The sequence below is a fragment of the Cynocephalus volans genome, chromosome 16, assembly GCF_027409185.1.
Source record: "Cynocephalus volans isolate mCynVol1 chromosome 16, mCynVol1.pri, whole genome shotgun sequence".
Taxonomy (NCBI): domain Eukaryota; kingdom Metazoa; phylum Chordata; class Mammalia; order Dermoptera; family Cynocephalidae; genus Cynocephalus; species Cynocephalus volans.
In genome coordinates this window covers 40,538,262-40,553,399 of record NC_084475.1, presented here as the reverse complement: position 1 = coordinate 40,553,399, position 15,138 = coordinate 40,538,262, and the positions used below count along the sequence as shown (strand labels likewise).

Genomic DNA, 15,138 nt, shown 5'->3' with positions numbered 1-15,138 from the left:
GGTGCTTTGCCTAAAAATAAAGAATATTTTTTTTCTGAGTAGCAGGATAATTTATTGAGTTATTAATTAATTTAGATTTTATTTTCCACTTATTCTTCCCACATCTCATTAAAAAACGGCCCCTGGGGTGTCTTTTCTCAGGGAGGTTTATGTTGCTGGCCAGAGCTGCTGGAAAGCAGAAGTTGCCTGAAGAGAAGCTCTCTGGACGGCATTTGTAAAAGACCTAAGTTCACTAATGTCCTGAAAGGGAACAAGAGAAAGGTGGGTATCTTTGATGGGGGAGAGACGGGAGCAGGTGGGATAGGAAAGAAATGATCCAAGCTTGGGAGGGGGAGGCGGAAGCTGTAAAATATCTGATGGCCAGTCCCTCCTAGGTGTCGTCTTACTTGGCCCGTGAGCAGCATTCGGTGCAGGTGGCCATTCATCTTGGAAAGCCATTCTTCACTCGTCTCTCCTTGTTTCCTTCTTACCTCACTAGCTGGTCTTCCTCATCTCCTTGGCTGGGTCCTCCTCACCTACCTGGCCTCCGCTATTAGGACTGTCCCAAGACTCAGTTCTTGGTCTTCTCTTCTCTCCTCTTCCCCACCCTTCTGTTTAAAATTGCAGCCCCTTCCCTGCACCCCTTCCCTGCACCCCTTTCCTGCACCCCCTTTCCTGCACCCCTTTTCCTGCCTTCTCTGTTTCTCTCCTCAGCAACTCACCACTATCCAATACACGATATATTTTGCTTCCTTATCTTATTTATTTTCTGTCTTCTTGTCCCCAAATGTAAGCTCCATAAGGGTGGGAATTACCACGGGCACCTTGTGGGAGGGGGGCTGCTGTGAACAACCCCATGGGCTGCTGACCCAGAGCTGCTCAGCCCTGGGGCTGGTGATGCCAGCTGCAGCATGGGAGAGATCAAACAGGCCTGGCCAATGATTGTATCAGTGCTAACCTCGGCTGAGGGAAGTTGAGGCCCTTTCCCAGTTTTCCAAGTTCTCTGGAAGCATGAGAGAGCAAGACTGAGAGATGGAGAAAGAGGTGGAGAGAGAGAAGAGAGAGGGAGAGAAAGGGGAGGAGAGGGACACACAGAGAGAGAGAGACAGAGAGAGAGGGCTCCTAAAGATTAAGATTGAATTTACCAAAAAATAGATGGAAGGGGACTTGGAATTGGATTTATTTGAATGAAGAAAGAAAATTTATGTGACATTTTCTACATTCCTAAGTTATGAACAATCATTTATTCTCCTTATAATACTTCTTAATACTCTCATAATGGGAACAAATAAATCAACAGAACAAAATAAATCCTGTTCCATGAATGCCAAGAAACCGAATCTGTGAATGGAAACACAAGGTGACAAGGGAGAAGTGAACTTTCTCCTCCCCCGAGTCCCCAGGCGGGCGCGCACGCGCAGTTGCTGCCCGCTCCCGCGCGCCCCCAGGATTCTATAACGTGCACAGAGTCCACGTGCACAGTCAGCGCCTCTTCCTGGCTCTCCCCGGGGGGTTGTACATGCTGCTAATGAGGGAGCGTTCAGCTCAGATCTGCTTGATGACCAGAAAAACTGACTCCTCAGTCCTCACCTCCTTGTTTTAGCAAAAGCACACCTGTTTTTCACCCTGCCTTGTTCCAGCACAAACAGCCCCCAGAACCCCAGTCCCTGGGTGGACCCAGGGACGCCAAGGCTCCTTAGCCAACAAGAGTCGTTGAGTCCTCAGCCTGTGATTTAGGACTCGAATGCCTGCCTGCTGGGTTGCGGCATGTGGAACTCCTTGCTTGGCTTTTGAAATCTGGCCTCCAACGCAGAACAGGAACAGCCTGTTCAGTGAGGGGAAGGGCTGGTTGTTTGTTTCAGCTATGAGCGCCAAAAAATAAAAATAAAAAATCAGCTGTTTGCATATTTGGCTTTTATTGGGGCATGAAATCTCTATTTTCCTCATTTTTCTTGGGGTTAATGATCTTGAGCTGAGAGTTCAAGGTTAAAAAAATTTTATTCTGTTAAAACCTATGACAACTTTATTAGCCATCATCTGGGAGCACTACCTTATTTATTCCTTAAGCCTGTATAAATTATTCTTCACTTTTACATCCATTAGTTTCAATGGATTGAAATGATCCAAATAATATTTTTAAGGGATAGACAAATTATTGTCCATCAATAAGAAGGAACTTTGAAGGGTCCTGTGATAAATTCCCTGGCCTTGACCATGTTAAGCAAAATAAAATCACAGCCCACTTTTCCTTAAGACACCTAAGGAATGAGATACATTATCTTCTCTAAATACATCCCACTGTAAAATTGTTGATTATGGTAGAAAAGTACTCAGTCAGCACAAGTTTTCCCATTTATTTTACGTTTGCCTAACTTTCTAAAGTTAGCTATGCATTTCTACTTGAATGGATTGATTCTAATCTAGACTGAAAAGTGGCCATGGGCAATTATTACTTTGAATAAGTGGGGGGAAATCAATAGTATTTCTTTTTCTATGTAAAGGGAAAGATTGAAGCCATCGGCTGCTATAAAAAAATATAGTTTCAGACTCTCTAAATTAGTAAGATGGAAATGATTGAATAGCAATCTTGATTCAAGAGGAACACAGTCAAATTTCCCAGACTAAATGCTTTCATGCGCATGAGCCGGAGTTATGCATGGTGATCTCTGCCTGTTCGTGTTTCTATTTATTTTCCCTGAGTCTTTCTATTTCATTATTGTTTGATTATTTGTCCTTCATTTATAGCTCTTAATATCTAAGCCTTTCTCTTACATGTCTATGCCAGGCTAGAAACCAGAGTTAAAAACAAGGACAGGAAAACTGAATATAGATATTTACAGAAACAATTTACTGAGCACCTACTTGCATGTGCCAGGCACTGCACTAGGTTTTCAGGGTGACAAAAATGAATAAGACACAGGCTGTACTCTCCAGGAGTTCATGGTCTGCAGATGATGGGGGATGGTGCAGGCAGATAGACAGATGATCACTCTACCAAAAGAAGCGGGGCTGCAATGGACACATACAGAGTGCTACAGGATACGGTGAATGTGCGTCCAGGGTAGGAATGGGAGCACTGAGATTTCTAAGAGGAGAAGATTTTGGAGCTGAGACTTAGAGGGAATGTAGGCTGTGGCCATATAGGTAGAGTGGGGAGAAGGTGGAAATTCAGCAAATGCTAAGAGGGACAAAAACAAATGGGATGCGGGATGCCATTTAAGGGAAATTGCGTGTAGCTTGGAATGGGTGGGGGATAAGTCCCACGTGGCATTATGGCAGGAGAAGCAGCTAGGAACACAATAGATGAGAAATATGGAAGGCCTTTCAGTTAGCAGTGAAACAAGGAAGAGGCTGGGCTCCATTGAGAAGGTCCATGTTATCATGATAGGAACCTAATACATGTGACCAGCGACAGTAAACTTTGCTGTCCTTAAGACCAAAATGCCAGTCAAATATTTGCAACCTAGATCTTTCTAATCGGAAAGGAGATCTCAGAGTTTTTCTCTTCATGCAAAAGAAATCCTAGAATGGTAGAGGGTTCTCCTGTTCAGACTGGTTTGTTTACAAGAATTACTGAACAAGTAATTCCAAAGTGGAAAAGCCCCTTTGCGGAAAAAGAGAACTCTCCTTCCTTGAATAGGAAAATGTGTCAGATAAATGAGACGGGCAAACACCAAGAAACAGGTTTTGCTAAAATCTGTTCTGCTCCCCAAAGTTATTCTTTTGACTTCATTATCTTGATTGACAAAGTGACTTTTCGTTAACAAGCATGACAGACATTTCAATTACATAGCCAACTTTTGTCGAGTCATTTCATAAAATGAAGAGAGGGTTTCGGGTTTAGACTGTGCTATTTTCATCACACAAGTTATTCTTTATAGGGGAGACCCTCTAAAAGGCAGAGAAAATCTTGAACAACACGTTCAGTTGAGAGCATCTGAAAAATGGCAAGTCATCACAGTCTAAAGTAAACTGATCATAAAATTGGTGTTTGTATTTTGGAAGGTCTTTTTCTTGGCTGAGACAGTAGAAAGTCTGTATGATTGGGCTGAACTAATCAGAGCATCCACAGAAGGCAATAAGATGTTCTTGTACATGTAACCTGCCCAGAAGATGCTTAACTTCCTTTTCAAGTCATGTGGTTTGACCCTGGGGCTGTCAGTTTATGAGAGTGTATTTCACTCCTTCCCACGTCCAGAGCTCCCCGGATGTTCTACTGCCTCTAACATACAAAGTTGTTCTCTCTTTCATGGGACGGTTGTGGGCTCGATGATGGAAAGTTTCATGTTGTGGTTATCCCAATGCATTTGATGATGGTGCAATGATCAAAAAAGATGCCAGTGATGACAATTGAACGTCCCTTTGCCTTCCCAGCCTCCTTCATATATTCTCAGGCATAGGATGACAAAGGGAAGTCCACGAGTCACATGAAGAAAGACTGTAGCCATGGGTACACGATCAGGAGCTCCTCTGTTTGCCTCCTCCCACGCCCTCCTGTCCATCACCCTGTCCCATTTCCTCCTAGTGTTGTTCCTCCACCATGTGGCCCCTAACTGCTGACCTCTTCTCAAAGTCCTGCTCAATGACTCTTTCCAACTGAGCCCATGTTCAACCTGTGTCTGGCATAGAGTTGGTGCTCAAATAGTTGTTGAATGAAAAAATGACCCCCAAGCTCTCCAAGGTAACAATATTTGGGGGAAGACTATTTTTGAATGAGATAATGCTCCATATGTAGGATGGAAGGAACAAGGGTTTCAGAATCACATCAGCCTAGGTTTGTGCCCAGCTGTCTCACTGACTGGATTTAAGACAAGTGCTTAACCTCTCTGAGCTGCCATTTCATCAACTATAGAAAAGGAGGATAATAATCCCTACCTTGAAGGGTTTCTGTATTAAAGGGGTAGTATATATGAAAATGCCTAGCATGGTGTCGAGAGCCTAAACAAATGCTTATTTCCTCCTAGTAGTGTCCTAGTAGTGCTGCCCAGCTGTCCTGTGTGGTATCTGTAGGATGATAAATAAAGGGAGTATCTAATCTCTGGTGTGGTTGGATGTCTGAAAAGAGAGAGAGATTAACAGCAGTCATAGGGAGTGATATTGCTAGACATTTTCAAAGGAAGTGAATGCTTCTATGGCTACTTTCCTTGGTTGAGGTTCAAGTTGCTCATTAATTACACTTACTAATTGGGTCTAATTGGCAACTACCCAAAAATGAATAAAAGAAGCGGGAGTCAAGAGAGAAAAACGGCAGGCATCCTGTCAAAAAATAAAATCTTTGAAATTTCTACACCCTATGGTTGGATACACATTTTATTAAAGCAGATGGATTATCCAATTTGTATAAATTTATACATGTGACTGCAACTCAAGTTGCACAGTTAGACCTATGCAAAACATCACACAGCCTTTCTGTACCAGGTATATGAGTATCTTGTCTCATCACTCCTTCCGTTAAACTGGTCCTTAAAATCAACATCCTCTTTGCTGGAGGAAGTATCTTTTATTATTCTGTTTCAGCCTAGATAACTGGTGGTGAGAGGGTTAAGTACGTTAACTCCCATTAAGTGCTTGCACCAATGCTTAGCACTTAGTAAATCCTCAAGAAATGTTAGTTGTTGTTATATTAGTTATAATGTAATTCTTAATCTTTCAATTCCGTGTCTTCCAGGACAGGCAGAAACTGGATTCTTCCTTTCCCTCCTTTTTAAAACATGTTTTTCTAATTTTTAGAGAAATAAACATTCTATTTTCAAGTGATTAGCTACTTTTGACCTAAAAGAACTATCCTTTCAGAGGGTAGTCTACTTATTTTATTTTATTTTTTACTTTTTAAAGAGGAATTGAGACAAATGCCAATGTGTTACTCAACATGTGTAATATTATTTGCAGGACTGATTCCCCTCACTTCTCTCTCTCTTACTGGCCAATATATAAAATATATCTATTTCTATGACTCTATCTGCCTGTCTTCAAAGAAAGTCATCAAAGCCATTTCAGTATAATAGGTTTCCCACCAAGTTGGTTATTCTACCCCAAATTGGAAGATAAATTTAATGGTGATATCCTGTCTCTGGAGTTGCTAACTTACTAAACAGGGTAGCCTTGGGCTAGGTGGTTCAAGCAGCCTCCCATTTCAAATCTACGCCTCAGAGGAGAATCCTATGGACATGAGCAGTTCTGCTTCTCATGTTGCTTCCCTAGAAACAGCATTTAGGGAGGACCCTAAATCCTCACATTAGGTCTTTGGACCTAGCTTCCTAAGATCCAGCTAGACTTCCAGAGCAGCCTCAACCTGTGACAGTAGTTGGGAGGTAAGGGATGAGCAGGGGTAGCTGGTTGGCAAGAGGCATGAAAGGGCTTCACTCACTTTTAGGGGACATTGCTTGGTCATTCCTCAGTGCCCATGGCCTGGCAAAGCTGCCTTCTTATAAGAATATACTCATTGGAGAAAACACAAAGCAATACCTCTTGAAGCACAGAGTGTAAGGGTTAGTTCCTCTGGATTCTCAATAGTTTGCAAAATAACAAACCAAGAGTAACTACTGAACATTTTCCAGAAAGTTCCTTATTAATGTGCTTCTGAGAACATAAATTCAGCTTGCTAGTGCACACTTCCCAGGCTGGTTTACCACTGTGTGTGGCAATTAGACCGTTTGCTAAATACTATGAGAAAAGCTTCAAATAGTCAAAAGCAACACAAACCCTCCCGGAAATTTAGAAAGGCATTTGTTGATGGTACTGAGCACAAAATTGGCTTAGCTACATCTTTCCTGCAGAGTGAACAGCACGCTGGTATTTTCAGTTTATTTCCCCCCCAGTTATCAAACCTAATGAACAAAAGTTTAAATGACACTTTAGTGATAATCAACAAGGGTAAGATTAATGGCATGGTTAAAAATGGAAATGTCTGGATTGCAGGTGTGTGTTGATTGTGTCCCCAACTGTCTCGATATTTTCTTAATTACTCTTCAGTACACAGTAGAGAAAATGGCCTCAAGGGAGAGAAATGAGAAATAAAGGACTAAGCATTTTTCGTTGAAATGAAGTTAAAGCCCTAAATACCCTGCTTGTTTGCTGCTCAGGTGCATGGATAGTTTTTTCTTATTTTTCTTAGGATATTGTACCAAATAGAGTAAGAAAAGTACATCTCAAACTAAGGACACGTTGCTGAGCAAAGAACAGCAGACAAGAAATTTGGAGTTAAGGTTTAGGTAAAAGCTCTGCCAAGTTAATTGACTGCATGAGTAGAGGCAAAGCATTTGACCTTCTAAGTGGCTTTCCTGTCTGCAAAATGAAAACAGTGAACTAGATGAAATACGATATATACATACCTAATAGTGTCCTGTTTATCATTCTGATTCTATATGCTACTTTCATATCTCCCTAAACATCTTCCTGTAAATCAATCAATAAAAGAGAATCAATGAAACGTGTATCTTTTCCTTATGATTTTGATGATTGTATTTTCTGAGTAACTAACTCTAGTTCACATGTATTCCTTATTCATGCTTGCAGCTGAAATTTTACTTATGCAAATAAAGGAGGATAAACAATTTGACAAAAATAGAATAAATTTAGACTGCATGCAAGAAATTTCTGGCTATTGAAAGCTTTAACCTGCATGGCTTGCAATCACTGCCCCTATTCCACCTATCACAATCTTATTTAAACTCCCTCTGCCAGGTACTCCCATGAACATTCCACCCAGAAACGTTCTCTGGCTGAATTCCTGTTGTACTTTGATCATTAAAGGACATTTAACATTTGCTGCTCCATAATGCAGCTCTTTGCATGCTCAGAGGCTGTAGAGGGCAGAGGTCTACACATGAGCTCAGATGCAGACCTCTTGAGTTTGCCACTTACTAGTAGTCTGACCTTGGACCTATTACTTGTCCTCTTTGTGCCTCATTTTTCTTATTGGTAAGTGTGGACAATAATGGTACCCACTTCAGGGATATTGTAAGGATTAAATCAGTTATTTCATGTAAATGGTTTAGACTAGTACTCATTAAACACAGTTTTTGTTACTGTTAACTTATTTATAAGACTAAGTTCTTAAAGTACAGCTATGCCTTATTTATCTTGCAACCCCTACAGAGCTGCATATATTATAAATACACAAGCAAATACTGGTAGAAAGAGCCTAGTAGAAGTATGGTCATAAGAAAATATAACAGAGGGAGCAATGAATATTTATTTTAAATGACAGATATTTTGAGTTCTCATTGTTGCCACTTTTTGAGAAGCTGAATAAATTTGATATGTATTTGGCCTCCATATGAAGCATCTTAAAAGTACAGTGGAGTAAAGAGGGTATCGGGGCCACTTTTTCCACTGTGAGCATACAGACAATATTCAACATGAAATAGCTATTGAATGAGCCGCACTAAAATGGGGAGCAGGATACTGAGAGAAGGGAGTTGGATCGGGGTGCCCAGTAGCATGATGAAAGAAAAAGGAACAATTCTAGCTCTACTAGATTGTACTCATGGTAGGGATATAAATGTTGGGCATCTTCAGTATCCCCAATGTAATAGGATATCTGGTTATGGCTAAGGATTAGGAATACGTTTAGTCCATTTTGACATTCACCAACTCCAAAGAGGGAAGATAATTTGGGTTCCTATTTCAGCCATTATCAAATGTAAGCATCAAATCTGTTACATTGATTTCATAATTTTTACACACATCCTTTATATGTGAGAATATTGTTCTCTATAATGTGTCCTTAGCCAGCCTCTCTTCCCTTAGGTTTGCTGACCTGACTCTTTCCTTCTGTCTTAGAAGGAGCAAAGAATTTCCAGAAGACTGAGTGGGCAAGAGAAAAAAGAAAGTATGTTCAACATGACTGTGCTGGCTCCTTACCCATGGGTCAAGAATGATGTACCTGAGGGAGGAAGGAACCAAACTACTTCCAAAGGCCAACCAACCTTCCTTCCTTCCTTCCTTCCTTCCTTCCTTCCTTCCTTCCTTCCTTCCTTCCTTCCTTCCGTCCTTCCTTCCGTCCCTTCCTTCCTTCTGTCCCTTCCTTCCTTCCTTCCTTCCTTCCTTCCTTCCTTCCTTCCTTCCTTCCTTCCTTCCTTCCTTCCTTCCTTCCTTCCTTCCTTCCTTCCTCTTCTCTCTCTTTCTCTCTTTCTTTCTTTCTATTATAAAAGCAACATCTGATCATTGTAAAAACATCAAGCAATTTTTAGAGGTATAAAGTGAAAAGTGTCACTTCCTGTCTTCACTTCCTCACCTTGTCTCACTTTCTCGAAATTATAACTGAGAATTATTCTCCTGTGTTCTTTCAGTTATTTTGTTAGCATATGCATGTATATATTTATAACTTTTAAAAAACATAAATGTGATTATACTGTTGTATAACTTTTAACGTAAGAAAATAAAAAAATATTTGAGCCCAGAGCTATTGTTATTCATAATAATTTCAGAGTATTTCATTATATGTCGTATATAATGTACGACATATAATGTTTAGTTGCTTACTGTTGAAACTTTCAGTTATTTCCATTTTATTACTGTAAACAATACTGTAGTAAACATATGTAGAATAAATTTCCAGAGGAAAACTTATAGGGTCAAAGGGTATGCACATCTAATAGGGGCAGCTAAATTGTCCTCCAGATAAAGTTGCCCTATTTACACACTCACCAAAAATGTATAAATACATATTTCTGTATGCATTTATTGATACTAGATATTTTCACCTTTGGGTTTTAGACAATTTGGTAGGTTAAAACATTTCATTGTTGTCTTAGTTTTCATTTCTTTAATTACAAATGAGGTTGAGCATTTTTATTTTCTTCTCTATGACCTTCCTGTTGATATATTTTGCCCATTTTCCTATAGCGCTTTTCACATTTTCTATTTGATTTGTGGACACTCTCTGCATACTATAGAAATTAGTTCTTTGTCATAGTTGAAAATATTTTCTTTGCTTTGCCATTTGTCTTTTAAATATATTTATTGTATTTTCTAATGGGGTTTCTGATCATTTAACTTATATTCTACTGTAACTTTGCTTGTATGAATGGCAAAGTCACAGTAACTATGAGTTTGGTATTATTAAATGATGAAGGGAAAAGAAACAAAGCAAAAAAATTGTTTTACATGTAGAATACCCAGACAGGAAAGACAAGGTTTATTTTCGAAGTTCTTGTCTGTGGTTTTATTAAATCTGTATGGAAATAGATGCTCCTGGACTTTGTTCACTTGCCAAGATAAGAAGGGAAATCCCAACTGTCTGTAGATCTACCGTTTAGGTTTGACTGAATAATGCAAGCTAAAATCAAAAGAAAAACTAACTAGGGTTGGGTCAATAATGATACGTGTATCTCAGTCTCTAAAATAAAGTGAGCTCATTCACTATTTATCAAGAGGAACTCTAGTAATTAGTCTTTTTATAATCGTCATCAGCAAACACACTCAATTATATATTTACTGTCACTCTGAAGGCTTCAAGAGCCCTTTAGTGCTGACTCTACCTTGACAAATCATTAAGGGATTATTAAAGTATAGGAATGTCGGATTGGGTAATTGGTAGAAGGTGGCTTTAAATCCCTCACAAACTCATCTGCTTATCAGTCTCCTTAGACATTTCCTCAACAGAGTCAGAGGATGGGCTCCTCTTATTCCCAAAGACAGGTCTCTTGTCCTTCCCCCCAACAGGGTCAAGGCCCACTTATAACCTTTTCTTTCCAGGATGGATTTGAGAGACTGACCATTCTCCATTCTACTGCCTGTTGCCAAATTACAGTCATGTGTGGGTCACATGAGAATGATTTCCCAGGCGTCACCTTTGAAGCATTTAACAAGAGTACAGTGTTATAGAAACACACGATCTGTTCTTCTACTTATTTTTAATATTTTGGGATTTAAAATGTTACCAAATGATGTGTAACAAAATACATGGTAGAGGATCCATCACAGAACACACACGCATTAGGCATGGCACAGCATATGCAATTATGTTGAGACCAAGGGGATCTGCTTGGGTTAGTAAACTTAAAAAGTTAACTCAGTCAGGATGGTCTAAAATAATCTACATTATTTTAGGCAGCTTGTTTCAATCTAATTTCCAAAGCTAATGTGAGAGACTTCAACTACATATCACTGAAGAGCTCACAGGTGAAGAGTGAAAGAGCAAGAAATAAATCATATGCTACAGGAGCTATTTATGGGCAGGGTTCCCCAGTGAGTGTGTTGGAACATACAGGCATATCTTCTTTACTAATAGCAGGTACGTTTTATCTCATGTGCTGACTTTAGCCAATTCTTAATAACCACGTGAAATGCTATGATGAGAAGGTGTGCTGAAAACTACTAGCTGTCCCCCATTATGTATTCTTCCCTTCCTTCATAGTAGTAAAATTTTAGCTGGTTAGGTGTTTTCCTAGGATGAAGACTACGTTTTCTAGTTCCCTTTTGGCTAGGTGTTAACATGTGACAAAATACTGACTCATAGGATATAAGCCACCATAATGTGTGTGACTTCTCCATTGTGCTTTTAAAGGGAAGATAATGCCTCTCCCTTGTTCCTTTTTTCTGAGTCCTTCTGGCCAGAAGGTAGATGTCATGGTGAGCTCCCACAGACCACACAGACAGGGATGGTAGAGCACAAGAAAGAGGGAATCTGAATCCTCCTCACTGTGAGGCTTCCACAGCACATCTGAGCTCATGTTCAGAATAATATACGCATAAGGAATAAACGCCTGTCATTTAAGTATCCATTGAGTCATTGTTACAACAGCAGAACCTGTGTCCCAACTAAGGCAAAATGATTCTGAGCTGCATTAAGGCTCAGTGGGAAAAGTGTCATGCTATGTTTTCAGTATTGGCCAAGGGCAAGAAACCCAAAGATCTCCTGCCAGCTCTAATTGCTCACTATATGAACATACAAGTTACTCCAAAAAGGGAAACTCTCCAGAAGAAAATCTCATTAGTAACTCGTACTTTATGTGCCACTGGTGACCACCCAGGCTTGGCATCTCTGAATTCGGTACAAATACAAAGAAATGAGACTGGTTTAACTGTCATGATAATAGTGAAAGTAAATAATATACATAGTATTTATGATATATATTGTTTATTTATATATAAATAACTACAACCTTTAAAAACAGCTGCCCAGGAAAACATATGCTTTTTCAATGATGCTGCCATTGCCAAAACATTTTTGGAGGAATTTTTCTGAAACTGTAAATTTGTACATTTCTTATCCTATTATGATGGGTCAAAGCACTTAAACTCTTTATTGAACACTTATCATGCACAGCATTGATGTCAGTGTTGGCGTTGGAAAAGTTGGTAAATTTACTGAGGATGTCAGTGGTGCTCTTTAGGTAATCTATGTCAAATTTCCATGGCAAGTTGGCTTCATAATTTAACAACAGAAAAATACTAATACATATCAGGGAATTAGTATAGTCTAAGGAAATAAAAGATATACTGGAAATGGAATGAGAATTTTTGAAAAACACTGCTTTATGGTGACTTACTTCATGAATTCACTTACTCACTCAAGATTTATATTTCTGCCCTGCCTTTTATTTTCAAAATAATTCTCAGTAACTTATAGACTAAAAATCAGAGTTCTCTTTGAAATCAATTTTGAACTCTTTTTCTACTAGAACCTTGATTTATTAAAGTATTCCCTGGGCAACACCTTCTACAGAATAGGCTCTTCAGGGGCCCCTGGGTAAAGCGACCACAGTTCTGGGCCCTTGCCTCTCCCCACAAGTCAGCCCATAGCTGGGGACTGTAGGATTTCTCTGAGCATCGAGGACTCTGACAGGGAAGCTCTTGATGTTAAGCACATTTCTGGAGTCACTGAGCCTGAAACGTATAAAGCAGTGGTGCCAAGAGTAGCTGCTGCTGAATTGGAAATTTGGATCGGATTTACTTCATGAGTTAGTTCTGCCTGTTAAGCAAGTTGGTATGTCTCAAATAAAAAGCCATTATGGTAGAAAGGTCAATTCAAGTCCGTTTACAGTTTTCATATATACCGAGAGCTCTAACACAGACAGTGACTTTGGTCTTTACCTGGGAGAAAACAGGCTTAAGATTCAGTGCAAATGAAGTTAGACGTAAGGAAGAGCTTCTTAATAGCAAGTGACCTTAGGATCTGAAGGAGGTTCTGGGGCTGACATCCAGCCTGGGCTGTGGACTTACAATTCCAAAGTCTTTGTAGGTTTTCAATATTTTGAATCTCACTGCTACTCACTAATGATGCTTCTTCTACTTATGCCTATAAACTTGGATAGACTATTTTGGAAGGATGTGGTTCTGCCAAATAAAGTGAGGGCTATTGGAAAGATTTAGAAAAAAAGAAAAAGAAAAGAAAACTCAAGGAAATATGTTTCCTAAGGGATGCTACTGGTATTGGGGCCAGGCAGTTCTTCATATGAAATGAACCTGTGTACTGAACATTCCTGCTCCCTCTCCCATGCCATAATAAACACCAGAAATTGTGACAATCCCCAATCCCCTCTCACTTGTTAAAATGCCTCCTAGGGGAGGCAGTGTCACCCTAGTTGAGAATGACTATAGCCGTGTTTCAGAATTATCACTAAAAATAGTGGTAAAAGAACCAGGGTATAAATGACACAGTCGTGAGTACTTATTTCTGATTATGGAAATCTCACTGAAACAAATGCTTCAAATTGATATGTGTCACCTTGCAGAGATGAGGATTTTTAAAATAAAATCTCCTGTGACCAGTTGGACTTTGCCAGCTTTGTGCACCAGCGGGTTCATGGGGTCCATGTATCATACAACTCAGTGGGAAGGGGAAATATTTGTTCCCCACAATAAAGCATAACAGGATGACATTCTGTCCTACTGGGGAACACTATTGTGATAGTGTTTTTGTTAGTTCATGTGAGTAAGCACTCTATCATAGATGAATAGGTGTGTTTACTTAGGAACTTCATAATAAAGTGTCTTTTTTCCAGAGATTTCTAAGTTTCAATATCCTTAAATAGCGAATTTGATTATATTTTATGAATTCTGCAATCGTTTCTGCTACTTATTTACTTAGAAATGCCAAGCCCATTTGAATCTGCTGCTGTAGGGAAAAACGGGGTAATGGCTCCCTTGGATGAGGCTGAGTTCAAATGTCAGACGTTACTCCAGGGCAAAGAAAAAACGGAGCATCAAAGTCTCTTTCAAGCAAACCTCAAAAGTAGCAAAAGCACTGGTTATGATACTCTAAACCTACCCAGACACGGCCATCAGTTAATATTGCAAAATTTGTATCTATTGATAAGGTACGCCTTGGGGAAAATAATCCCTTAGACTGGATTTAGTCTGACGTAGATTTCATTTTCTAGTAGGGAGATGACAAAGTCAAAAATTTCTAGCTTCATAATAAAATTTCCTACATCCAAGACTGATGTTCACAATATAATTAGGTTTGCAATTCAAATAAAATTTCCATTCAGCCAAACCTAAGGTAACATCCAAATACAAAGGAGTAAGTAACACCTTAATCAAAAGGAGCCTAAAGAAAATTAGATGTCTGTCTTCTCCCTCCTATTTTCTTTTTGAATAAAATGGTAATCTGATATTGGCTCAAATCCTAATTTTTGAGATATATCTTGGGCCAGTTCATATTCAGCATAAATTCCAACACCCCTGACAAGCAGAGTATTCAACAATCCTACATGACATTCGTGATTATTCTGAGACACTGATCCAGTTTGCATCTCTAAAGAAAGGTTAAATTTTCTCCATTACAGTCTGTTTACTCAGGCAGGAGGAACAACTATAGTTTAGAATATATTTTCAACAGTATAGAAAAAATAAAAGAGTTTTCTGGTTATTGCGCAATGACCAAGAAATTTAATCAATTGCTCTTTAACAAGTAATGCCACCAGAGGCTTGGTAATATGTACCAGAATATAATTTTAAGCCTCTGCCTTTCCTTGGCCCCTTTCTGTAACTAATGGGGTCCATGGCTTCTCCTTAACAATCAGAGGCAGGTTACGACTTGTGGTAAAGTTATTCTGATGAGCACTCTGGACTCTTGACAGGCTTTGAGTGAGAGCGTCTGGGTCTCAGGTTGGAAGCTATGGCAGTGAGGCTACAGAGACATGGTACATGGTTTTCCACTGGGGGACCACTGCACACTGAGAAGTCAGGAAGGGAATCAGTATTTCT

At 39.6% G+C, this 15,138-nt stretch overlaps 1 protein-coding gene across 13 annotated transcripts in view; it reads right to left on the bottom strand.

The window, feature by feature from the left end:
• TRPM3 (transient receptor potential cation channel subfamily M member 3) overlaps positions 1 to 15,138 on the bottom strand; it is an 877,808-nt gene that overhangs the window by 232,189 nt on the left and 630,481 nt on the right. For 4 of the 13 annotated variants that reach the window (XM_063080759.1, XM_063080760.1, XM_063080762.1 and 1 more), the window contains exon 7: positions 5,161 to 5,235. The exons of the other annotated variants lie outside the window; for them this stretch is intronic. In XM_063080759.1, coding sequence (XP_062936829.1) covers positions 5,161 to 5,235 — 75 coding nt within the window. The remainder of the gene's footprint in view (positions 1 to 5,160; positions 5,236 to 15,138) is intronic. 13 annotated transcript variants of the gene reach the window in all.